The 25,512-nt window shown below is 45.3% G+C and overlaps 1 protein-coding gene across 1 annotated transcript in view; it reads left to right on the top strand.

Annotated features, from left to right (window-relative positions):
- Positions 1-25,512, top strand: part of LOC137371599 (uncharacterized) — a 74,132-nt gene that overhangs the window by 32,137 nt on the left and 16,483 nt on the right. The window contains exons 4-5 of the mRNA XM_068034433.1: positions 10,770-10,878; positions 19,425-19,476. Of these exons, the coding sequence (XP_067890534.1) occupies positions 10,770-10,878; positions 19,425-19,476 (161 nt within the window). The remainder of the gene's footprint in view (positions 1-10,769; positions 10,879-19,424; positions 19,477-25,512) is intronic.

A 25,512-nucleotide genomic window follows, 5' to 3' on the forward strand; every position in this document is an offset into this window, starting at 1 on the left:
GCCTCCACCATGAATGCCATGTTGTCTCAGGCTTTTGCCCTGATAGCTACCTGCATGGAGAGAGGAGATTTTTCAGTTATTATTGTGCATGGAGCTTCATACGCATCTGAGGCAACTGAGTGCATGCTGGCTTTGACCAATGGCCTGCACATTCAGTCTGTCAGCTAAAGTAAGATGGAGGAAAGCATCACCATGGCTGTTCAGTTCCCTGCTGAAGTGCAGGAAGTGCTCTCCAGTTCTCTGCTAACAGGAAAATATATGTGGGCTATGAGAGCACAGATGGAGAGGGGGGATATGGATGTTGTGGACTGTGCTCAAAGCAATCCCCTTCTTCCCCACTAGCCCCTGTCAGTCAGAGCCCCACATGTTGCCTCCTGTTCAGATGGCTAAGTCTGCCATTGCACAGATGCAGCTGAGGCAGTCTTTGACAGGACGCTCATGGGCTCTAAAATCCAGAGGACGTTGGTCACAAAGATCTGACCAGTCATTGAAGGGGAACAAATTCTAGTTCTGCTGTAGCCACAGGGGTTGCACTACCTAGAAGTATAGTAAAAAGAAGAGAAAAAATTTGTAATTGCACAAGTGTAATCAATTGGGTGTTTAACAGTGCATTAAATTGTCACTTTTATGTTCAATGTTTAGGAATCAAACTTTATTTCAAAGCCCCATTGTCCTTTTCTCCTCATTGCTGCCTCCTACCTGCCAAGTTGCCTTGAGGAAAATGCGATAAGAAGAGTAGAAGGTGAGCAATGGGTATCAGTGAGATGGATGGATTGTTGACTGTGAGGAGGGGTTGGGAAAGATGGCACACACTGTGTTCAGCATTAGTGTCCTAGCTGGCTGTACTGCCTCAGATTAGCTGAAGCGGCCTGAATTATTTCATCTCGAGCACACCTGGCAACGAAATGAGTGGCTACAGTTACCCTGGTCACATAAGACTCCTCCTCCTCTTCCTGCTCCTCCTGTTATTCCTCCTCTTCCTCCTTTTCCTCTGGCAATGCAGAGCAGTCATCAACTTTCTCTTCCTGCAGCTTCAGTCCTCTCTGCTGTTCTATGCTGGAGACACTTGCTGGTGCATAATGAAGAGCGCCGCTAGATCTGTCCAGGTATGTAGATCACACCTTAAGCATCCTGATGGCTTGCTCAATAACCACTCCTGTGTTTATGTGAATTCTAATGTACCAGTTGGGCTTAGTGGTGGGGCTCCGCACGGGTGCCATCAGACACAATGTTAGAGGGTATCCCTTGTCCCCAATGAGTCATCTGTTAACTCTGCTGTGGGAAACCTGGCTGGTGCAGAATAAAGGCATCATGGCAGTTTCCTGGATATCTTGCACAAACATTCATGATAATCTTTTGGTGGATGCATACCAGCTGGACATTAATGGAGAATCCCTTTCAATTGATGAATACTGCTGGTTGATCGAAGGGCACCTTGATTGCCACAGGGATGCCATCCATTACTCATAGAATTTTTTTTATAGGAACATAGAAAACTTACAGCACAGAAGGAGGCCTTTTGGCCCATCGTGTCTATGCTGGCCAAGGAAGCTTGCTTAATCCCACTTTCCATTCATGGTCAGTATTCTTGTAGGTTATGGCACTTTAAGTGTATATCCAAGTATTTTTTTAATGCAATGAAGATTTCTATCTCTACCATCCTTTCAGACAGTGAGTTGAAGACAGCCACCACCCTCTGAGTGAAAAAGTTTCTCCTCAGTTCCTCTCTAATGCATCTGACAATTACTTTAACTCTATGTTCCCTGGTTATTCATCTCTCTGCTAAGGGAAATAGGTCCTTCCTATCCACTCTATCTATGCCCCTCAGAATTTGATACATCTTAATTAAATCTCCCTTCAGCCTCCTCTGTTCCAAAGAAAACAACCCCAGCCTATCCAATCTTTCCTCCTAGCTAAAATTCTCCCTTCTGGGCAATATCCTCAGAAATTTCTTCTGTATCCTCTCTCATGCGATCACATCCCTCCTGATTTTTAAAAATTAATTTCATGAGATGTGGGCATCGCTGTCCAGGCCAGCATTTATTGTTCATCTCTAATTGCCCTTGAGAAGGTGCTGATGAGCTGCCTTCTTGAACCGCTGCAGTCCATGTGAGGTAGATACACCCACACTGCTATTAGGAAGGGAGTTCCAAGATTTTGACCCAGTGACAGTGGAAGAACAGCGATATAGTTCCAAGTCAGGATGGTTGGAGGCTTGGAGGGGAACTTGCAGGTTGTGGTGTTCCCATGCATTTGCTGCCCTTGTCCTTCTAGGTTTAATCAGACACGACCTTCCCTTAACAAATCCTAGCTGACTGTTCTTGATTAATCCATGCCTTTCTAACTTTCCCACCACTGAGGTTATGCTGATTGGCCTGTAATTACTTGGACAGTCCCTTTCTCCATTTCTAAATAATGGTATAATGTTAGTAGTCCGCCAGTCCTCCAACACCATACCTGTAGCCAGAGAAGATTGGAAAATGATCGCTGGAGCTTCTACTCTTTTCTTCCTTGCTTCTGACATACATTTCATTTGGGCCTGGCGACTTATCTACTTTTAAAGGTGCTTCCTCTCTTACTATATTTATCCCCTCCAGTACTTCACACTCCTCCTCCTTAACTACAATGTTGGCGTGTCTTGCTTGGTGAAGACAGGTGCAAAGTGTTCATTGATAATCATGCTCATGTCTTTTGCCTCCACGCACATATTACATTTTTGGTATCTAATAGGCCCTACTCTTTCCTTAGTTATATTTTGTCTCTTTATGTATTTATAAAACATCTTCAAGTTTTCTTTGATTTTACTTGCTAATATTTTCCATGCCCTCTCTTTGCTTTCACAATTTCTTTTTTGAATTTTACCTCTTGTTACAACCAGGTGAGAAAGAGGTCTAGGGTTCCTTTTCAGCCTTCACCTGGTCTTACTGTAACAGGGTTGAATTTTAAACACACCATGTTTTAGCTCCCCCTTCGTGAATTCTTGTTTACTGCTTTCCAATTATAAGGCAAAGAAACCAGAGCAAACTGGCTTTCTTAGGTTTAAAGAAGAAAAGTTGAAATGTATTCAACTTAAACTCTAATTCAGTTTATGCCTATGGATACACGCTGTGCCCCACGCTAGCATGCATACACAATACACACATGCAAATAGAAACAGAAAAGAGCAGAAGAAAAATAAAGTCGAAAGGTTTGAGGCAATATCTGAAGAGTTGTTGTTACAGCTCTTCGAGCTCACTGTAGAGTCCTTGATTGTAGGTAAATCTTACTTTTCATTGGGGCCCAGTATTCTTCTTAAACCTTGTTCACTGTAGGAGACTTTTCTCTCTTGGGGTTCATGTGTCTTCAGTGGATTCAGAGGCTTGTGAGAAAGAGATGGGAGCAGACAGGAGAGAGGTCTTCTCAGTCCACGAGCATTCTGCTTTCTGCCCAAACTGTTTGTACAAATTCAAAAAACTCAGGTTGCCCAGCAGGTTAGTCATGTGACTAGCTGGTTTGACCATGTCCATTTGTGTATTCGGCCATCTTAGCAGTCAACCTGGAATGCGAGCTCCCCCATTTTCAATGTCTGGTGATCAAAAGTCCATTGTGGGTTGAATGAGTCAGGGAATGGCTGCAAGTCCTTTCTTCACTCAAGTAAAATTTTAAAATCAAGATTCATGACAAAATTAATGTGCCTCATTCTTGGCAGGTGGGGGTCTAGCATGACACTCTGCACTTTGTATACTTCTCTAGCTTTCTGCAGTACAGAGCTCTCAGTATCTGACATAAGCTTCCTTTTTTGCCTATTCCTACCCTGAATGCGCATGAGAATTATGAACAGACGAATTAGGAACAGGAGTATGCCATTCGGCCCCTCGAGCCTGCTTTGACAATCAATAAGATCATGGCTGATCTGATTGTTATCTCAACTCCACATTCCCATCTACCCCCAATAACCTTTCACCCCCTTGCTTATCAAGAATCTATCTACCTCTGCCATAAAAATAGTTAAATATTCTGCTTCCACTGCCTTTTGAGGGAAAGTTCCAAAGACTCACAACCCTCTGAGGGAAAAAAATTTCTCCTCATCACTGTCTTAAATGGGCGACCCCTTTATTTTTAAATAGTGACCCCCTAGTTCTAGTTTCTCCCACAAGGGAAACATCCTTTCCACGTCCACCCTGTCAAGACCCCTCAGGATCTTATACGTTTCAATTCAGTCACCTCTTACCCTTTTAATCTTCAGCAGATTCCAGGTATTAGTCGAGTAAACCTTCTCTGAACTGCTTCCAATGCATTTACATCCTTCCTTAAATAAGGTGACCAATACTGTTCACAGTACTCCAGAAGTGGACTCACCAATGCCCTGTATAACTGTGACAGTATAACTTTGACATCCATGGGACTCTAGATTTGGGAGCCCCACCCTTTTTCTTAGTGGGAACATATTTGTTCTGAACCATTTCTATCTCCTCCTTGAATGCCTCCTCCTGCTCTGACATTGATTTACCTTCAAGGAGCTGTTTCCAGTGCACTTCTGCCAAATCACAGCTCAGCTTAGTAAAACTGGCTTTAATCCAATGTGGAACTTTTCTCCTGGTCTATCAGTGTCCTTTTCCGTAACTACATTAAATCTAACTGAATTATAATCAGTACTACCAAATGCTCTCCCACTGATACCCCTTCCATCTGCCCATCTTCCTTCCCTAAAATAAAGTCCACTACTGCCTATCTGGGCTTGCTATGTTCTCCGAAATGCAGTTTAAGAACTCTGGGGCTTCTATAACTTTTACATTGATTTTTATCCCAGTTAGTCTGAAGGTTGTTAAATCCCCTATTATTACTGCCTTATTGTTTCTGCACTTCTCAGCAATTTGCCTACACATTTGCTCTCCTATCTCTCTTTGACTGTTTGGAGCTCTCTTGTATACTCCCAGCAGTATGAATGCCCCTTTCTCATTCCTCAGTTCAACCCATATGACCTCATTTGATCCTTCTAGCATATCATCCCTCCTCATAGATGCAATTGTTTCTTTAACCAATCCTCTTTTATCCCCACCTATTCTGTCCGAAAACCCTTTAACCAGAAATGTTGAGCTGCCATTCCTGCCCTTCTTTAAGGCATGTTTCAGGAATAGATATGATGTCATACTTCAAAGTGTATATCTGTGCCCTCTTCTTTATTCACTAGATCCCTTGCATTGAAGTAAATGTTTTGCAGTCTAATTTTTAGCCTTTGTTTCCCCTGCCTACCATATTCGCTTACTAATTTTCTGCCTTTCATTTCTAGCTTTGCTTCTCTCCCTTCTGAATCCATGCTTCGGTTCCCATTCCACTGCCAAGCTAATTTAAACCCTCCCCAACAGCACTAGCAAACCTCCCCGGGATGATATTAGTTACAGCCCTGTTGAGGTGCAACCCAGCTTGTACAGATCCCACGTCCCCCAGAACCAATCCCAATGCCCCAAGAATCTGAAGCCCTACCTCATACACCATCTCTCCCTGTAGCTGTGGGAATTCAGGCAGAACAGCAAATTCAAGGGCCTTCTCATTTGTACTGGCATCATTCGTAGCTAAGTTATCGTAAGTGGCAGCCAATTCAAACACACTGCATCTGTCACCTGCAAATGTACTTGTGAGTAGCAGATTGTAAAATCTTGCAGATGTCACCAGCAAATCCCAGGAAGTAGCTGGGATTCAAGGCTGTGGTGACCTTGACCCCATGCCCACCTGATCCATTTTGCAGGAGCTCTTCTTCCAAGAGGTTGCAAATGTCAATAACCGCCTGACAGGAAAGTCTGAGCCTCCTGGTCACTGGTGCACAGACATGTCCAGAAAGTTAATCCTTTGCCTGTATAAAAACAAGAAATGCTGGAAATACTCAGCAGGTCTGGCAGCATCTGTGGAGTGAGAATCAGAGTTAACGTTTCAGGTCAGTGACCCTTTGACTGTATACCCTGGGTTTGGGGTATCGCCTCTTGTTTGCTGAATCTCTGTGCTCATCCTTTCCTTCCTGCGCAGCGGCATGTGATTGAGGAGAAGGATCTGCTGCTGATGCCCCTCGTGTTCCTCATCAGAGGTCCAAGGTAGATCTGTATAAAGTGGCTCCCATGTTGCTGAGAAGGCTGGCAGCTGGGAAGTGCAGATCAAAGGTTAAAAAAACCCAAGGTAGCAGAAATGATCTTGAAAGTCTTGGAAATAACCACCAAAGCAATGAAAGCGCACTCTCAGAACAAGATTGGTGAGCAAAAGCCTTTCACAGGTAAAGGGCAGTCATCACATCTCAGTGTTTAAAGCCTGTCAACTTCTCAACCTTGTCAACACCCACTGTCCTCTTGCCTTATTCAGCCTGGTGAATTCCAGGAATCCTGGGAATCCCAAGTACTGACAATTAAAGACAGAATCGAGGGTTAAAATTTAACTCAGTTTCGTTTTAGCATATGCTCATAGCAGACCCATCTGATCAACAAACTCCTATGCACAACCAAATGCTCTTGGGTTATATGTGGAAGTCAGTGGGTTCCTCCTGGCTACCCGACACGCCGGCATGTTTTTGCTCTTTTAACCTACTGCACACATGAAACACGCCCATGCTGGCAAGTTAAAATTCCCTCAGTTGTCTTCAATCCCCACCACAAACTCTGTTCCCCAGCTACGAATTCTATCTCTCTCTCTGGCAACTATCTGAGTCTGAACCTGACTGTTCACAACTTTGTTCTGTATTTGATTCCAAGATGAGCTTCCGCATATCTGTGCCATCACCAAGACTGCCTGTTTCCAATTATGTAATATCACCCAATTCTGCTCCTGCCTCAGCTCATCTGCTGCTGAAACCCTTATCCATGCCTTTGTTACCTAGAGTCCTGACTATTCCAACTCGCTCCCGGCCGGCCTCCCATCTTCTTAAGGTCGTCCAAACCTCTGTTGACTCTGTCCTGACTCACACCAAGTACTGTTCACCCATCATTCCTGTGTTTGCCAGTTTACATTGGCTTCTGGTTAAGCAACGCCTTGATTTTAAAATTGTCATCCTTGTTTTCAAATCCCTCCAATCCTACAATCCTCTGATATACCTGCGCTCCTCCAATTCTGGCCTCTTGCGCATTTTCAATTTTAATCGCTCTACAATTGGCAATCATTCCTTCAGCTGCTGAGACCCTAAGCTCTGAAATTCTCTCCTTAAACCTTTACACTTTTACGATGCTCCTTAAAACCTACCTCTTTGACCAAACTTTTGATCATCTGCCCTAAAATCTCCTTATGTGGCTCAGTGTCAAATTTTGTTTGATAACCCTCCTAAATTAAAGGCACTATACAAATGGAAGTTGTTTTTGTTATTGTTAATAGATTGGCCAACTCCATGGAACATCAATCACAGCAATCTAATAAGTCTGTGCAGGTCTTGAGCACAGCTGTGTGACCTCTGGATGCCAACATATGCGATGTCTTAAATAACATGATAGACACCTTAAAGCACATCACTAAGTGCAGCTGGACTATGAGAGGGATGATGGTGAAAGGGAACATGGAACTCCAGTCAAAATGCTCCCACTTCTCAACTGTTGCCCCTCCATCCTTCTCAGCCAGCGCCTGACATGCTGCCTACTGTCCCGATGTCTGAGTCTGCTCTTGTACAGGTTCAGGTGGAACAGACTTTGATGGGATCATCACAGGTTCCAACACCCAGAGCTTGTCAGCCAAAAGCATCTCAGTAGTCAGGCTGGAAATTGAGCAGCCTGCCTCTACCTCAGCTGAAACCACAAAGGTTGCACCATGTTAGAAGTTTGCAGGACGTGTAAGTTGAAGAAATTGGAATTCATCAAGGCTACACATACACACAGGGGTGTTTGTCAATGTTATGCTGTTAAATTTTCTTTTTGTATAATTGCACATAAAATTTCAAAATTAGTATCACTTCCATATTATTGTATCTGACAGCCAACCTGCCATTTCACTTGTTTCATAATGAATGTCAATACATGATGGGACCCATTGGGTGGATGTACAATGTGTGGATGAGTGGTTGAAGGAAACTTTAGTAGAAGGGACAGAGGCCTGGTGCTGGAGGTAGGATGCAGGATTTGTCATGTTTCATACTTGGTGAACCTTTGCGATAATAGAACGTTCTGGGCAGCAATGTAAGCAGCTTGTTTGATGGTGGGTGCCTCATTTTCCTCCTCTTCCTCTGCCTCCTGCATGTTCTCCACTTCCAAAGATAAATAATAAGCTTCTTTGTTTTCCTCAACCTGCAGTGTTGTGCAGGACACAGAACAACACTAACATTCCGGACACCCTGGTTGCCGTATACTGAAGGGCACCTCCACACCTATTTAGACACCTGAAGCGCATCTTCAACAGTCCAAAGACTTGCTTGATCACATATCTGGTGGTCATTTTTTTTATTCTTTCATGGGATGTGGATGTCACTGGCAAGGCAGTATTTGTTGGCCATTCCTAATTGACAACTGGGTGGTTTGCTAGATCATTTCAGAGGGCAGTTAAAATTCAACTACATTGCTGTGGGGGTCTGTCGTCACATGTAGGCCTGACCAGGTAAGGACTGCAGATTTTCTTCCCTAAAGTGAACTAGGTTGGTTTTTAGGACAATTCATGGCACCATTACTGAGACTAGCTTTCAATTCCAGATTTTTATTAATTACTTGAATTTAAATTCCACCACCTGCCATGGTAGGGTTTGAACTCGTGTCCCCAGAACATTAGTCTGGGCCTCTGGATTATTAGTTCGGTGACATTTCCACTATGTCGCAATCTCTACTTGTAATGATGTCCTGCACCACATTGCTGGATTTCCTCACAGGTGTCATGAGGTAAGTTTGATTTGGGTTTCTCTTGTCTCATACAAGCCAGACCTTAAGTCTGCTTCCTGGAACATAAAGGTCTGGATGTTGGACTGCCACAGTATGAAGGCATCATGACAGCTCCCAGGGAATCTGGTCACCACATGAACCTCTTCTTGTGGTTGTACGCCAGCTGCGCATTAATGGACAAACATCCCTTGCAGTTTATAAAAACTGGTTGTTGAGGCGGTGCTCAGATTGCAACATGCGAGCAGTTGATGGTACCCGATAGCTGGGAGAAAGCAGCCAGACGTCTGAGTGCTGGCTCATTCTGACTATTGTCATCACAGGGCAAATTTACATAATTATTCACCTTGGCAAACAATCCATCATTATGCATTTATCTGCTGCTACCTGGGAGATCCTGGATATATAGCATTCTGGAAGGATCCAAAGGTGATAATTTGAGGATGGTGGTCACTTTCACAGCTACATCAATGCATGACCACCAGGTCCTGTAGAAGGCTGCAGATGTCTATCACCACCTGACGTGACAATCTCAACCTGCAGAAGCACTGCTCTACTGAGAGGTCAAGGAAGCCAAGTGTGTCAAAAACCCTGTGACATGGGTATTACGTTCTGTGACCTTGTCTACTGTTCTGTGCATCTCATTCCTGTGCACATGCTGACGCCAGCAGAACAAACACATTGGCTGGGATTTTACCTTGTGGTGGAGGCCCCACCCACAGGCAAAAAAAGTCAGGGTGAGCCTCCGTCGGACCTGGAAGACATGCAGCGATTTTGCGTGTCCCAGGCCTTTAATTGACCTTGGTCAGGATTTCTGCCCCTCTGAGGCAGGAAGTCCCACCTCCAAGATTGCCAGCCAATCAGTGGTGGCCACTGTTCAGTCTGCACCCAGCCAGGACTGGCAAGATGGAAGACGCCCTGGAATAGATGTAAGTGTGTGGGAACTCGCTGGGGACAATCAGCTGGTGAGGGCGATGGAGATCACTCAAGAGTGCGGGGGAGCTGTTCTGGTGGGGGGGGCCAGCTTGTGCTGCTGTGGGGGCCCTCCATGCGGCACAAGGTGCCCAATCAGGAGAGTCCCCCCCCTCCCACCCAACCCACAAGGAGGCTGCCAGGTTTAACTGGTTGCCATTCCCAGGTGGGGAAGTGGCCACCTGCCGCTAGTAATATAACAGCGGCGGGAAGAGGCCCTTAAGTGGCAATTAATTACGGCTGGTGGGAAGTTTGCCACCTCCCCCACTGCTGATAAAACTGCAGTGGAGGCGGGGAGGCAACAGCAATGGCGCCCCCTCCCCCCCCCCCCCCCCCACTGCTTCCCACTCGATTTCATGCCCCCCTCCCTTCGCTTCCAGCCTGCTCCTGGAAGACATAAAATTTTGGCCATTGTTGCTTCCATGGTTTGTCATGGTCCTGCTCTTCTGATGCACCGTTAAACACACCCAAGACAACTCCCATAATAATCTTGTTAATTTAATATCCTAAAATAGTTTGAAAAATAGCTGGATGCACACACACACACTCTGACAAAAATTTGAGATGGCAGTTGCATCAACTGAGCAGCATTACACTGGGTGCAGTGTTCAGCATGTCACACGGGTTGCAGTGTCCAGCAGTGTCACACGGAGTACAATATCCAGCAGTGTCACACTGGGTGCAATGTTCAGCAGTGTCACACAAGGAGCAGTGTCCAGCGGTGTCTACACTGGGTACAGTGTCCAGCAGTATCACATGGAGTGCAGGGTCCAACAGTGTCACACAGGGTGCAGTGCCCTGCAGTGTCACACGGGGTGCACTGCCTTATCAACATGGTTGTTCACTTCACTCAGAGCACTTAGAGCTATATATTTAGAAAAGTCTTTGATTCCTGGTTTTGCAATTGGGATCGCTGCGCAGTAAATGCTGTATTGTTTTCAATTTGTATTGGTTTCACTTCTATTAACAACTCACATGGTCTCCATTTTCCAGATGGAATTAATTGGATGTTAAAACCTTTGCGCTCAATTCCTCCACTCATTGGAATCATAATAATCTCAGTGATGGTGTTTATTTGCTGTCGAAGATGGTTTTATAAAAGGTAAGCATATTTTAAAACCTGGTCTACATACTTAGACTGTAATATATGGGCGATTAGTGAGTGTCAGGTGTATGGAAGGGATCACTGTGCCACTTCCAATATGTACTCATTCTTGATGAACTCCCGGAAAGAGCCATACAACTTGTTTAGCATGGAAGCTACTTTTCCTGTCGTGCCAACTTCTGATTGCTTTTATCTTCATGAAGTGAGTGCAGGGATCGACATTACCTGATCTAATCAAAGAATGATACAGCACAGAAGGAGTTCATTCGGTCCGTTGTGTCTATGTCAGGCAGTCACATCACAGGTTAGGAGCAGGCAGGCAAATAGTGAATGGATAACTGCCAGGCAGTCTAAGAGAACCAAGAAGATTGTGCCGGAGTCCCCTGAGATGATCTCGCTTACTAATTGATATTCCACTTTGGATGCTGGTGAGGGTGATGGTTGCTCAGAGGAGTGCAGCAAGAGTCAAGTGTGTGGCACCACAGGTGGCTCAGCTGCACAGGAGAGGAGGAAAAAGAGTTGAAGAGAAATAGCGATAGGGGATTCGATTGTCAGGGGATCAGGCAGGCGTTTCTGTGGCCGTAGACGTGACTCCAGGGTGGTGTGTTGCCTTCCTGGTGCTAGGGTCAAGGATGTCACTAAACGGCTACAGGACATTCTTCTGGGGGAGGTGGAACAGCCAGAGGTCGTGGTCCACGTTGGCACCAATGACATAAGTGGGAAGGGGGATGAGGTCCTGAAAGCAGATTTTAGGGAGCTAGGAAGGAGATTAAAAAGCAGGACCTCAAAAGCATTAATCTCAGGATTACTCCCAGTCCCATGTGTGAGTGAGTACAGGAATAGGAGAATTAAGCGTTTGAACACGTGGCTGGAGAGCTGTTCCATGAGGGAGCGCATCAGGTTTCTGAGGCATTGGGACCAGTTCTGGGGCAGGTGGGACAAGATGGACAGGTTGCATCTTAAGAGGCCTTCAATGCTAGTATATCCTTCCTTAAATATGGGGACCAAAACTGTATGCAGTACTCCAGGTGTGGGCTCACCAACACCCTGTACAGTTGCAATTAGACTTCTCTATTTTTAAACTCCAACCCCTTAGCAATAAAGGCCAAAATTTCATTTGCCTTCTAAATTACTTGCTGCACCTGCATGCTAACCTTTTGTGTTTCATGTATAGGAACACCCAGATCCCTCTGTACTGCAGTATTTTGTAGTCTTTCGCCATCTAAATAATAATCTGCCTTTTTATTCTTCCTACCAAAGTGGATGACCTCACACTTTCCCACATTGAATTCCATCTGCCAAGTTTTTGTCCACTCACTTAACCTATCAAATCCCTTTGCAGATTCTTTGTGTCCTTATCACAACATGCCTTCCCACCTATTTTGTATCAGCAAATTTGGATACACTACACTCTGTCCCTTCCTTCAGATAGTAAACAGTTGAGGCCCTAGAACCGATCCTTGTGGCACTCCACTAGTTATGGCTTTCCAACTTGAAAAAGACCCATTAATCCCGACTCTCTGCCTTCTGTGTGTTAGCCAATCCTCAGTTCATGCCAATACATTACCCCCAATACCCTGAGCTCTTATTTTGTGCAATAACCTTTTATGTGGCACCTTATTGAACGCCTTCTGATAATCCAAATACTCTACATCTACCAGTTCCCCTTTATCCACTCTGCTTGTTATATCCTCAAAGAACTCTAACAAATTTGTCAAACATGATTTCCCTTTCATAAAACCATGTTCACTCTGTTTGATTGCATTATGTTTTTCTAAATGTCCTGCTATTTCTTCCTTAATAATGGACTCTAGCATTGTCCCAATGACAAGATGTTAAGCTAACTGGTCTACAGTTTCCTGCTTTCTGTCTCCCTCCTTTCTTGAACAGGGGCATCACATTAGCGGTTTTCCAATCCATTGGTACCCTACCGGAATCCAGTGAGTTTTGATATATTATGACCAATGCCTCCACTATCTTTACAGCCGGTTCTTTTAAAACCCTTGGATGCAGGCCATCAGGTCCTGGTGACTTGTCTGCCTTTAGTCCCATCAGTTTATCAAGCACCTTTTCCCTCGTGATAAAGATTGTTACAAGTTCCTCCCTCCCATTTACACCTTGCTCATCAATTATTGTTGGGATGTTTATATTGTCCTCTACAGTGAAGACCGATGCAAAATATTGGTTTAAATTATCTGCCATTTCCCTGTTCCTTGTTATTAATTCCCCAGTCTCATCCTCTAAGGGTCCCACACTTACTTTAGCTACTCCCTTCCTTTTTATATACCCATAGAAGCTCTTATTGTTTGTTTTTATATTTCTTGCCAATTTATTCTCAGAATCAATATTCTCCCTCTTTATTAGATTTTTAGTCATCCGCTGCTGGTTTCTTAAAAGATTCCCAATCCTCTGGTCTACCACTGCTTTCACTGCTTTGTATGCCTTTGTTTTTGATTTGATACTCTCCTTAACTTCCTTTGTTATCCACAGGTGGTTCATCATTCTCATCGAGTACTTCCTTCTGACCAGAATAAACGTTTGCTGAGTGTTATGAAATATCTGCTTACAATTCTGCTACTGCTCATCTACTGACTTTCCCTTTAGACTATTTTCCTAAACCACTTTAGATAACTCTTTCTTCATACCTTTGTAACTGCCCTTGTTTAAGTTGAAGGCACTGGTTTGAGATCCGAGTTGCTCACCCTCAAACTGAATTTGAAATTCTATCATGTTATGATTGCTTCCCCCTAGAGGATCCTTAACTACGAGATCTCTTATTAATCCTAACTCATTACACATTACCAAATCTAAAATTGCCTGTTCCCGGGTAGATGCTGTAACATATTGTTCTAAGAAACAATCCCTGATGCACTCTACAAATTCGTCTTCCATGCTACTCTTGCCAATTTGATTTATCCAGTCTATACACAGATTAAAGTCACCCATGATAATTGCAGTACCCTTCTTACACACCTCCATTATTTCCTGATTAATACTTTTCCCTACATACAGGCAACGCCTCGGGGGCCTATAGACCACTCCCACCCGTGATTTCTTTCCCTTGCTATTCCTTATTTCCACCCAAACTGATTCTACATCACGATCTATTAACCTATATCATTATGCACAACTGCACTGCTCCCTTCCTTTATTAACAAAGTTAACCCACCTCCTTTTCCTTTCTGCCTATTCTTCCGGAACATCAAATATCCTTGAACATTGAGTTTCCAGTCCTGGTCATCCTGCAACTACGTCTCAGTGATTGCTATCAAATCATATTCATTTATTTCTATCTGTGTTGTCAGCTCATCTATCTTGTTACAAATGCTACATGCATTCAGGTAAAGAGCCTTAAGCTTTGACTTTTTACCATTTTTACCTTCTGTGATTCTAATTTCTGCTGTACTCTTATGATTGTATTGTCTGTCCCTTCCTGTCACACTCTGATTAATGTATGTTCCTTCATTACCCTGCACCTCTGTTCTCTCGTTACTTTTCGACTTTTTAAACTCCCCGTCAATTGAGCACCCCCCCCCCACTATTTAGTTTAAAGCCTTATCTACAACCCTAGTTATAGGATTCGCCAGGACACCTGGTCCCAGCATAGTTCAAGTGAAGCCCATCCCAACGGAACAGTTCTCTCTTTCCCCAGTTTTGGTGCCAATGTCCCATGAATCGGAACCCATTTCTCCCACACCAATCTTTGAGCCACACATTTACCTCTCTAATCTTATTTACCCTACGCTAATTTGCACGTGGCTCAGGTAGTTATCCAGAGATTATTACCTTTGTGGTTCTGCTTTTTAATTTAGCCCCGAGCTGCTCATAGTCCCTCAGCAGGGACTATAGTCCTACCTATGTCATTGATACCTACGTGGACCACGACAACTGTATCCTTCCCCTCCCACTCCAAGTTCCTCTCTAGCCCAGAAGAGATGTCCTTAACCTTGGCACCAGGTAGGCAACACAGCCTTCAGGACTCTCTATCTTTGCTGCAGAGAACAGTATCTATTCCCCTAACTATGTGATCCCCTACTACAACTACATTTCTCTTTTCTCCCCCCACTTGAATGGCACTCTGAATCACGCTGCTGTGGTCAGTTCGCTCACCCTCCCTGCAGTCTGTGCCCTCATCCACACTGGGAGCAAGAACCTCGTACCTATTGGATAAGGGCACTGGCTGAGGCTCCTCCAAAGCTAAATTCTGGATCCCCTTACCTGCTTCAATCGCAGTCACATCCTCCTGTCCCTGACCACAGTCCAAATTTGATGTAATTAATCTAAGGGGTGTGACTGTCTCCTGAAACAGTGTCTATGTAACTCTCCCCCTCCCTGAGGTGTCGCATAGTCCGCAGCTCAGACTCCAGCTCATCAACTCTGAGCTGCAGGTCCTCGAGCAGCTAACACTTGCTGCAGATGTGGTCACCGTGGATCGCACTAGGGTCCACCAGTTCCCACGTACTAAAAAAAAGGAATTATTTAAGTGTACTTTTAACCTGTAATGACGTCTCCTGATTTAAATCACTTGGCCAAAACAAAAAATAGACATTGAAGAAATATCCATCAATCACTTGCCAGCTCTCCTGTGACATCACACTTTGATTTTTGTTGGTCAAACAGGTCCACTATTCCTGCTCTCGTCACCTCCTCTCTTTGTCTCTCTGGTCTCCGACTCTTCCTTTTGGTGCACTTTTTAAATCTCTGCTCCCTCTGTGTTCTCTCTCTTTCTCTGGTTTCCCAGAATATTTTGTAATACATATCTGTTAATTTAAGTGAGTTAGTATCTGCAATAATGTAGCATAGAGATAAATTCATATGAGCACACAGTCTAGCAATGAACTGCAGGAACGAACCTAATATTGCTATGGATTATCTGGATGCTGTGAGCATCAGAAAATCAGGCAGGTTCGAGCGCTTTCCCACTGCATTCAGATGATCTGATTATCTTGATCCAGGACCCAGGAAAGTGTCTTCTCTTTGGATTTGTTCCGCGATCTCCTGCAAATTGGCATGTCGTAATGTGGGGCGGCACAGTGGCGCAGTGGTTAGCACCGCAGCCTCACAGCTCCAGGCACCCGGGTTCGATTCCGGGTACTGACTGTGTGGAGTTTGCAAGTTCTCCCTGTGTCTGCGTGGGTTTTCTCCGGGTGCTCCGGTTTCCTCCCACAAGCCAAAAGACTTGCAGGTTGATAGGTAAATTGGCCATTATAAATTGTCACTAGTATAGGTAGGTGGTAGGGAAATATAGGGACAGGTGGGGATGTTTGGTAGGAATGTGGGATTAGTGTAGGATTAGTATAAATGGGTGGTTGATGTTCGGCACAGACTCGGTGGGCCGAAGGGCCTGTTTCAGTGCTGTATCTCTAATCTAATTTGCTGAAAGGATAAAAAGTATGAAAGGTGTAAAGTGCCAGACTAACTCAGTTCCAAGGTGGCTTTGCACGTTGGAAAACAAGACACTGAAAGACAGTCACAAAATTGACTCAAAAAGGTCCTCAAAAATAATATGAAGGAGGAAATTAATTTGAATAATTTTATTTAATTGTACTCTTGACATTCAGAAAACATCAGGTTTTGTTCAAGTGGTGTGTACGTCACCCAAGGAATACTGATGTCACTGCATTATTTCAATTCCATGTATAGACATTGCAGAAATCGCTGAACATTGCAGCATTTACATTATAATCACTCATGTGCTTGTGAATATAATTGTAGAATCATAGAAATTTATGGGATAGAAGGAGGGCATTTTGCCCATCATGCCAAGGCTAGCTGAAAAAGAGCTATCCAGACTAGTCCCACTTTCTAGCCCTTCTTCTGCAGCCTTGTAGGTTACGGCACTTCAAGTGCATATCCAAGTATTTTTAAATGTGATGAGGGTTTCTGCTTCCATTTTTTCAGGCAGTGAGTTCCAGACCCCCACCCCCACCCCCCAACACCCTCTAGCTGAAGAAAATTTGATCCCTCTGATCCTTCACAAATTACTTCAAATCTACGCCCCCCAGCACAGAAGAAGGGCACCTCTTTGCTCAGGGGAGTAGGTACTTCTTGTCCACGCTATCTCGGCTCCTCATAATTTTATACACATCAGTTAAATCTGCCTTCAGCCTCCTATGTTCCAAAGAAAACAACCCAGCCTATCCAATCCTACCTCATAACCAAAATTCTTAATTCCTGGTAACATCCTCATAAACCTCCTTTTTACCCTCTCTAGTATGATCATATCTTTCCTGTCCAGGAAGCCAGTGGCCTAACTAGTATTTTACATTGTTCGAGAATAATTTCCCTGCTGTTATATTCTAGGCCTCAGCTCATAAAGAAAAGTATCCTGTATACCTTATGAACAACCTTATCTACCTGTCCTGCTACCTTCAGTGATCTGCGGGCATGCATTCCAAGGTCCCTCTGTCCTTTTACACTTCTCAGTACCTACAATTTATTACAAATTCTCTTGCCTTGTTTGCCTTCCCCAAATGCATTACCTCACACTTCTCCGAATTGAATTTCAGATATCACTTTTCTGCCACCTGGTCAGTCCATTGACACCTTCCCACAGTCTATGGCTTTCTTCCTCACTATCAACCACATAGCCAATTCTTGTATCATCTATAGTAGATGACACATATTCCTCTAGCCAACAAGAAGCATAATTGGGGTTCCTCAACATGAAGGGAAAAGAGAAGAAAAAATCAGGAGTATCTAAATTAATTTGGTGCAAATCATGGGATAATTTTTAGCTTCAACACCCTGGTGCAGAGGGTAAAGTGTGGGACAGCCCACTCCCAAACCTCCGACGTACACAAAACTCTTCCGGGAATAAGGAAGACAAAGATTTACCTCCAAATAAGGACAAGCACAAAGTTGTTTTACTCACGCAGTTTGAGTCTGACTGGAAATAAATGGTCCCAGTTAGTAGTTTAAAGAATCATCCAGAATGAAGCGCAACAATTATATTGTTTTCAAGTCCCTTCTGCTAAATTAAAGCTAGCAACTGCCTGATGCTGTAGTGGGAACCAAGGAATTCTGCCTGAATGTTACAGCAGCACAGACTGAAGATGTAAAGGAATGTCCCCTTCAACCCCTGCCCAATCTGGATGGGACCTAATAGCACAACAGTTCACGTCATGCGAGAAATTAAAGAACTACCGTGACAAGCCCACTGGAAGAGAACGGTGAACTGAACACCTGCTGGTAGCTGACAAGAAGGATTTATCCATCATGTTTGAAGAAAGCTTACTCCAAGGGCTGGATTTTATTCCAGCGATGGGGTCCTCGGCGATGGGCTGGAAGATGGGTGGAGACCCTACCTTGGCCCTCTGTTGGACAGCTACTGCTATTTAACAGCAGGCAGGCAATTAACTGCCTGCCATCCAGTATGCTGTAGGGAAGAGCCCCGATCTCCAGAACAGCTGGCCAATCAGAGGGCAGGCAGATCAGCAATACTGCAGATACTACAGGAGCCTCTGTAGAAGAAAAGAATGATGAAGACACCAGGAGAGGTATGTGGGGTTGGGGTCATGGGGCCATTCAATCAGACCCCGGTGACGGGGTGGAGTGGGGTGTTAGTGAGAGTGAGGGGGTATCTTTCCACGGGTGGGGTGGAGTGGGGGGGGGGGGGGGGGGTTGCTGCCATCGCTGCAGTGGTGGCCCTCCAAAGGCCCTGATTACCCGAAAAGGAGGGAACCCCCTTGACCCCACTAGGACGCTGCTAGGCTTTACCTGTCTGCATCTCCCTGTGGCAGCGGGCCCCTCCGCCTTCATCAAAATTGCAGTGGAGGAGGGAAGAGGCCCTTAAGTGGCCATTAATTGGCCACTTAAGGGCCTCAATTGGCCTGGGACAGGAAGGTCGTCCTTGGCCTTCCCCATCCCAAACAAAATGGCAGGGGTACTGGACAACGACAGGAACAATGCCCCCTGCCATTTTGTTTGCAGCCTCATCTCCTGTCCGGCCTCCAAGGGCAGAACAAAGTCTTGTCCCAATTCGTTGATGAAATGACTACAATTAAGCAATATGAATACACCAATCTATGTAGAGACGACCTGGGACCTCTGAATTGGTCCAGGGCCAGAGTTCCCCAAAGGGGCATCAATGGAGGGCCAAATCCACTCAAGTCCTGTTGCCAAATAACAGTAGTATGTAAGGGAGGTGTTTCTTTGGGGACAAATGATGAGGTATGAAAGGCAGTTGAGTTGGTAAGACTTATATCATATTTGAATATCCCTAGTGCTTCACACCATGACTTACAATAACTTTTGCAGACAAACATCCCCTCACCAGAGACAAGGATCAATGTTGTTCTATTCATTGTGATCCAGGTGCCCCAGTGAAATGAATGCAATGGGGAAGTGCCATCTGCTGAAATGTCCCTGGAATGTATTCCTGCTCTGTTTTAGATAACTAGACAGAGAAAGAGATCGATAGACATAACGAAGGACAGACATATAGCTAGATGTGTAGCACATCTTTTTCTTTACACTTGCCCCCATTATAAATGATGAGTTACTGAGTTAATGTATATTTTCCACATTTTTCCAAAATATAGGAACCAGGAGCAGTGCAGTGTTCCAGATGGACCCTCGGGTGAACGCACATTGGTAATGATTAACTACCTGTATGCAGTCATTTATTTATTTGTTTATTTAGAGATACAGCACTGAAACAGGCCTTTCAGCCCACCGAGTCTGTGCCGACCATCAACCACCCAATCCTACATTAACCCCATATTCCCTACCACATCCCCACCATTCTCCTACCACCTACCTACACTAGGGGCAATTTACAATGGCCAATTTACCTGTCAACCTGCAAGTCTTTGGCTGTGGGAGGAAACCAGAGCACCCAGCAGAAACCCACGCGGTCACAGGGAGAACTTGCAAACTCCGCACAGGCAGTACCCAGGTCGCTGGAGCTGTGAGGCTGCAGTGCTAGCCACTGCGCCACTATTATGCCATTTCTTTACAACCTGTAAGGAGATATAAGAGCCCAAAAGATTAGTCAGCCATAACTAATTAAAATCCAAATTATAAAAAAGGGAAATTTGTGAAATTAAATGATAATGTTATTTGCATTATCCACCATGCAGTCCAGTCACTGCAGTACCACTGGTTGCGGACAGGCTCAAGCATACTGATGGACATAGACTCGTCATAGCATCAGGTATGGCAAAGAAGATGGCCCATCGAGTCCATGCCAGCTCTCCATGGAGCAATCCAGTCAGTTCTACACCCCCGCTTGAACCCTGTAGCCCTGCAAGTTTATTTCCTTCAAGTGCTCAGTCCTTTTGAAATCATTTTCTCCACTTCCACCACTCTCATAGGCAGCTAGTTCCAGGTCATTACCACTCACTGCGTAAAAAAGGTTCTTCCTCACATTCCCCCTGCATCTCTTGCCCAAAAGCTTCAATCTGTGTCCCCTAGTCCTTGTACCATCAGTTAATGGGAACAGTTTTTCCTTGTCTAACTTACCTAAGTCTGTCATAATTAGATTAGATTAGAGATACAGCACTGAAACAGGCCCTTCGGCCCACCGAGTCTGTGCCGAACATCAACCACCCATTTATACTAATCCTACACTAATCCCATATTCCTAGCAAACATCCCCACCTGTCCCTATATTTCCCTACCACCTACCTATACTAGTGACAATTTATAATGGCCAAATTACCTATCAACCTGCAAGTCTTTTGGCTTGTGGGAGGAAACCGGAGCACCCGGAGAAAACCCACGCAGACACAGGGAGAACTTGCAAACTCCTCACAGACAGTACCCGGAATCGAACCCGGGTCCCTAGAGCTGTGAGGCTGCGGTGCTAACCACTGCGCCACTGTGCCGCCCATAATCATGTAAACTTCTATCAAATCTCCCTTTAATCTCCTTTGCACAGGAAGAACAACCCCAGCTATTCAGACCTAACCTTGTAACTAAAATCCCCAATCCCAATAACCATTCTGGTAAATCTTATCTGCACCCTCTCAAGGGCTCTCACATCCTTCCTAAAGTGTGGTGAACAGAACTGGATGCAGTATTCTAGTTGTAGCCTAAACGTTCAGCATAACTTCCCTGTTTTTATACTCAATGCTTCTATTCACTTAGCCCAAGATTCCATATGCTTTGCTAACCATCTCTCAACATGTCCTGCCACCTTCAAAGATCGGCACACATGAACCCCAGGTCCCTCTATTCCTGCACACCATTTAGAACTGTACCATAGGGCTACATTTAACGCCGCCCCAGCAGGTCAGTTGGTGGTGTGGGGGTGGCGTAAAATTGTGCTTGAGGCTCTGGGAGGCCTACCCGCCCTGCTCCCGCCTCCGGTCGACTTTACGGCGGTTGGGCATGGGGGGGATATGGCCCGCCCACCCGAGGCCAATCAAGACTCTTAAGTGGCCACTTAACGGCCACTTAAGGGCCCGCGCCAGCCTCCACGGGTACTTTACCTGTGGCAAGCAGGCGTGCAGGAGATGTGAAAGGCCACCCAGCGATAGCTGCCGGCCTTTCCGCACCCCGGTGGGTGGGAGAGGGGGGTGCGCATGGTAGTCAGGCACAGGGTGCCAGATTGAGGACCGCCCCCGCCTCCCAACCCACCCCCGGGACCCAAGACATCCCCCCTCCCCCCAAACTACCACTCCAGCATGACCAGGGAAGGACCGATCCCCGTGGTCAGGCAAGCCCAACTCACTCACTCTCCAGGGTCCATGGCATCGGCTGGGCTGCAGTCCCAGCAGTGGCCACCGCTTACTGAGGCGGGACCTCCTCCCTCAATTCCCACGTCGGTGGTAAATTCTCGTCTGCCCAATGTAAAATTCAGCCCATTATGTCTGTTACCTCACCCTATTCCTTCTGCCAAAATCCATCACCTCACACTTCTCTGTATTAAATTCCATCTGACACTTGTCTGCCATTTCTGCTAGCCTATCTATGTCCTGTTGCAGGCTGTTCAAATCATCCTCACTGTTTGCCACACCTCCAGGTTTGGTATCATCTGCAAATTTTGAAATTCTGCTCCGTATTCCAAGATCCAAGTCATTTACATATCGCAAAAAAGCAGTGATCCCAGCACTGACCCTTGGGGAACAGCATGGTCAACCATCCTCCAGTCTGGAAAACAATCATTTACCACCACTCACTGTTTTCTATCCTTAAGTCAATCTTTTAAACCAATTGGACACTGACCCTCCTAGTCCATGAGCCTCAATTTTGTTAACCAGCCTTTTATGTGGTACTTTACTACATCCACTGCATTTCCTTCATCAACCCTCTCTGTTACTTCATCAAAAAATTCAATGAGGTTAATCAAGCATGATCAGCCTTTTACAAATCCATGCGGGCTATCCTTAATTAACTCAAACCTCTCCAAGCGCCTGTTGATTTTATCCCCTGATTATTGTTTCTAAAACCTTACCCACTACTGATATTAAACTGACCAGTGCTTTTGTTACCGGGAATGTCAAAGAACAAAGAACAAAGAACAGTACAGCACAGGAACAGGCCATTCGGCCCTCCAAGACTGCGCCGATCTTGATGCCTGCCTTAAGTAAAACCTTCTGCACTTCCGGGGACCGTATCCCTCGATTCCCATCCTATTCATGTATTTGTCAAGATGCCTCTTAAACGTCGCTATCGTACCTGCTTCCACCACCTCCCCCGGCAGCAAGTTCCAGGCACTCACCACCCTCTGTGTAAAGAACTTGCCTCGCACGTCCCCTCTAAACTTTGCCCCTCACACCTTAAACCTCTGTCCCCTAGTAACTGACTCTTCCACCCTGGGAAAAAGCTTCTGACTATCCACTCTGTCCATGTCACTCATAACTTTGTAAACCTCTATCATGTCGCCCCTCCACCTCCGTCGTTCCAGTGAAAACAATCCGAGTTTATCCAACCTCTCCTCATAGCTAATTCCCTCCAGTCCAGGCAACATCCTGGTAAACCTCTTCTGTACCCTCTCCAAAGCCTCCACGTCCTTCTGGTAGTGTGGCGACCAGAATTGCACGCAATATTCTAAGTGTGGCCTAACTAAAGCTCTGTACAGCTGCAGCATGACTTGCCAATTTTTATACTCTATGCCCCGACCGATGAAGGCAAGCACGCCGTATGCCTTCTTGACTACCTTATCCACCTGCGTTGCCACTTTCAGTGACCTGTGGACCTGTACGCCCAGATCTCTCTGCCTGTCAATACTCCTAAGGGTTCTGCCATTTACTGTATACTTCCCACCTGCATTAGACCTTCCAAAATGCATTACTTCACATTTGTCCGGATTAAACTCCATCTGCCATTTCTCCGCCCAAGTCTCCAACCGATCTATATCCTGCTGTATCCTCTGACAATCCTCATCACGATCCGCAACTCCACCAACCTTTGTGTCGTCCGCAAACTTACTAATCAGACCAGCTACATTTTCCTCCAAATCATTTATATATACCAGAAAGAGCAAAGGTCCCAGCACTAATTCCTGCGGAACACCACTAGTCACATCCCTCCATTCAGAAAAGCACCCTTCCACTGCTACCCTCTGTCTTCTATGACTGAGCCAGTTCTGTATCCATCTTGCCAGCTCACCTCTGATCCCGTGTGACTTCACCTTTTGTACCAGTCTGCCATGAGGGACCTTGTCAAAGGCTTTATTGAAGTCCACATAGATAACATCCACTGCCCTTCCCTCATCAATAATCTTTGTCACTTCCTCAAAAAACTCAATCAAATTAGTGAGACACGACCTGCCCTTCACAAAACCATGCTGCCTCTCACTAATAAGTTTGTTTGTTACCAAATGGGAGTAAATCCTGTCCTGAAGAATCCTCTCTAATAATTTCCCTACCACTGACGTAAGGCTCACCGGCCTATAATTTCCTGGATTATCCTTGCCACCCTTCTTAAACAAAGGAACAACATTGGCTATTCTCCAGTCCCCTGGGACCTCACCTGTAGCCAATGAGGATGCAAAGATTTCTGTCAAGGCCCCAGCAATTTCTTCCCTTGCTTCCCTTAGTATTCTGGGGTAGATCCCATCAGGCCCTGGGGACTTATCTACCTTAATGCTTTGCAAGACACCCAACACCTCCTCCGTTTTGATAATGAGATGACTGAGACTATCTACACTCCCTTCCCTAGGCTCACGATCCACCAAGTCCTTGGCTTTGGTGAATACTGATGCAAAGTACTCATTTAGTACCTCGCCCATTTCCTCTGGCTCCACACATAGATTCCCTTCTCTGTCCTTGAGTGGGCCAACCCTTTCCCTAGTTACCCTCTTGCTCTTTATATACGTATAAAAAGCCTTGGGATTATCCTTAATCCTGTTTGCCAATGACTTTTCATGACCCCTTTTAGCCCTCCTGACTCCTTGTCTAAGTTCCTTTCTACTGTCTTTATATTCCTCAAGGGATTCGTCTGTTCCTAGCCTTCCAACCCTTACGAATGCTTCCTTTTTCTTTTTGACTAAGCTCACAATATCCCGCGTTATCCAAGGTTTCCGAAACTTGCCAAACTTATCCTTCTTCCTCACAGGAACATGCTGGTCCTGGATTCTGATCAACTGACATTTGAAAGACTCCCACATGTCAGATGTTGATTTACCCTCAAACAGCCGCCTCCAATCTAAATTCTTCAGTTCCTGCCTAATATTGTTTTAATTAGCCTTCCCCCAATTTAGCACCTTCACCCGAGGACTATTCTTATCCTTATCCACAAGTACCTTAAAACATATGGAAATATGGTCACTGTTCCTGAAATGCTCCCCTCCTGAAACTTCGATCACCTGGCCTGGCTCATTCCCCAACACCAGGTCCAGTATGGCCCCATCCCTTGTTGGACTACCTGCATATTGTTTCAAAAAACCCTCCTGGATGCCCCTTACAAATTCTGCCCCATCCAAGCCCCTAGCACTAAGTGAGTCCCAGTCAATATAGGGGAAGTTAAAATCACCCACCACTACAACCCTGTTACCTTTACATCTTTCCAAAATATGTCCACATATCTGCTCCTCTACCTCCTGCTGGCTGTTGGGAGGCCTGTAGAAAACCCCCAACATCATGACTGCACCCTTCCTATTATTGAGCTCTACACATTTGGCCTCGCTGCATGACCCCTCCGAGGTGTCCTCCCACAGTACAGCTGTGATATTCTCCTTAACAAGTAATGCAACTCCCCCACCCCTTTTACATCCCCCTCTATCCCGCCTGAAGCTTCTAAATCCTGGAACATTTAGCTGCCAATCTTGTCCTTCCCTCAACCAAGTCTCTGTAATAGCAACAACATCATAGTTCCAAGTACTAATCCAAGCTCTCAGTTCATCTGCCTTACCTGTTATACTTCTCGCATTGAAACAAATGCACTTCAGACCACCAGTCCCGCTGTGCTCCGCAACATCTCCCAGCCTGTTCTTCCTCTTAGTCTTACTGGCCTTATTTACTAGTTCCCCCTCATTTACTTCACTTGCTGTCCTACTGCTCTGGTTTCCACCCCCCTGCACACTGGTTTAAACCCTCCCGAGTGACGCTAGCAAACCTCGCAGCCAGGATATTTGTGCCCCTCCAGTTTAGATGCAACCCGTCCTTCTTATACAGGTCCCATCTGTCCCTGAAGAGATCCCAATGGCCCAGATATCTGAAACCCTCCCTTCTACACCAGCTG

This window comes from Heterodontus francisci, chromosome 6, assembly GCF_036365525.1.
Source record: "Heterodontus francisci isolate sHetFra1 chromosome 6, sHetFra1.hap1, whole genome shotgun sequence".
Classification (NCBI taxonomy): Eukaryota; Metazoa; Chordata; class Chondrichthyes; order Heterodontiformes; family Heterodontidae; genus Heterodontus; species Heterodontus francisci.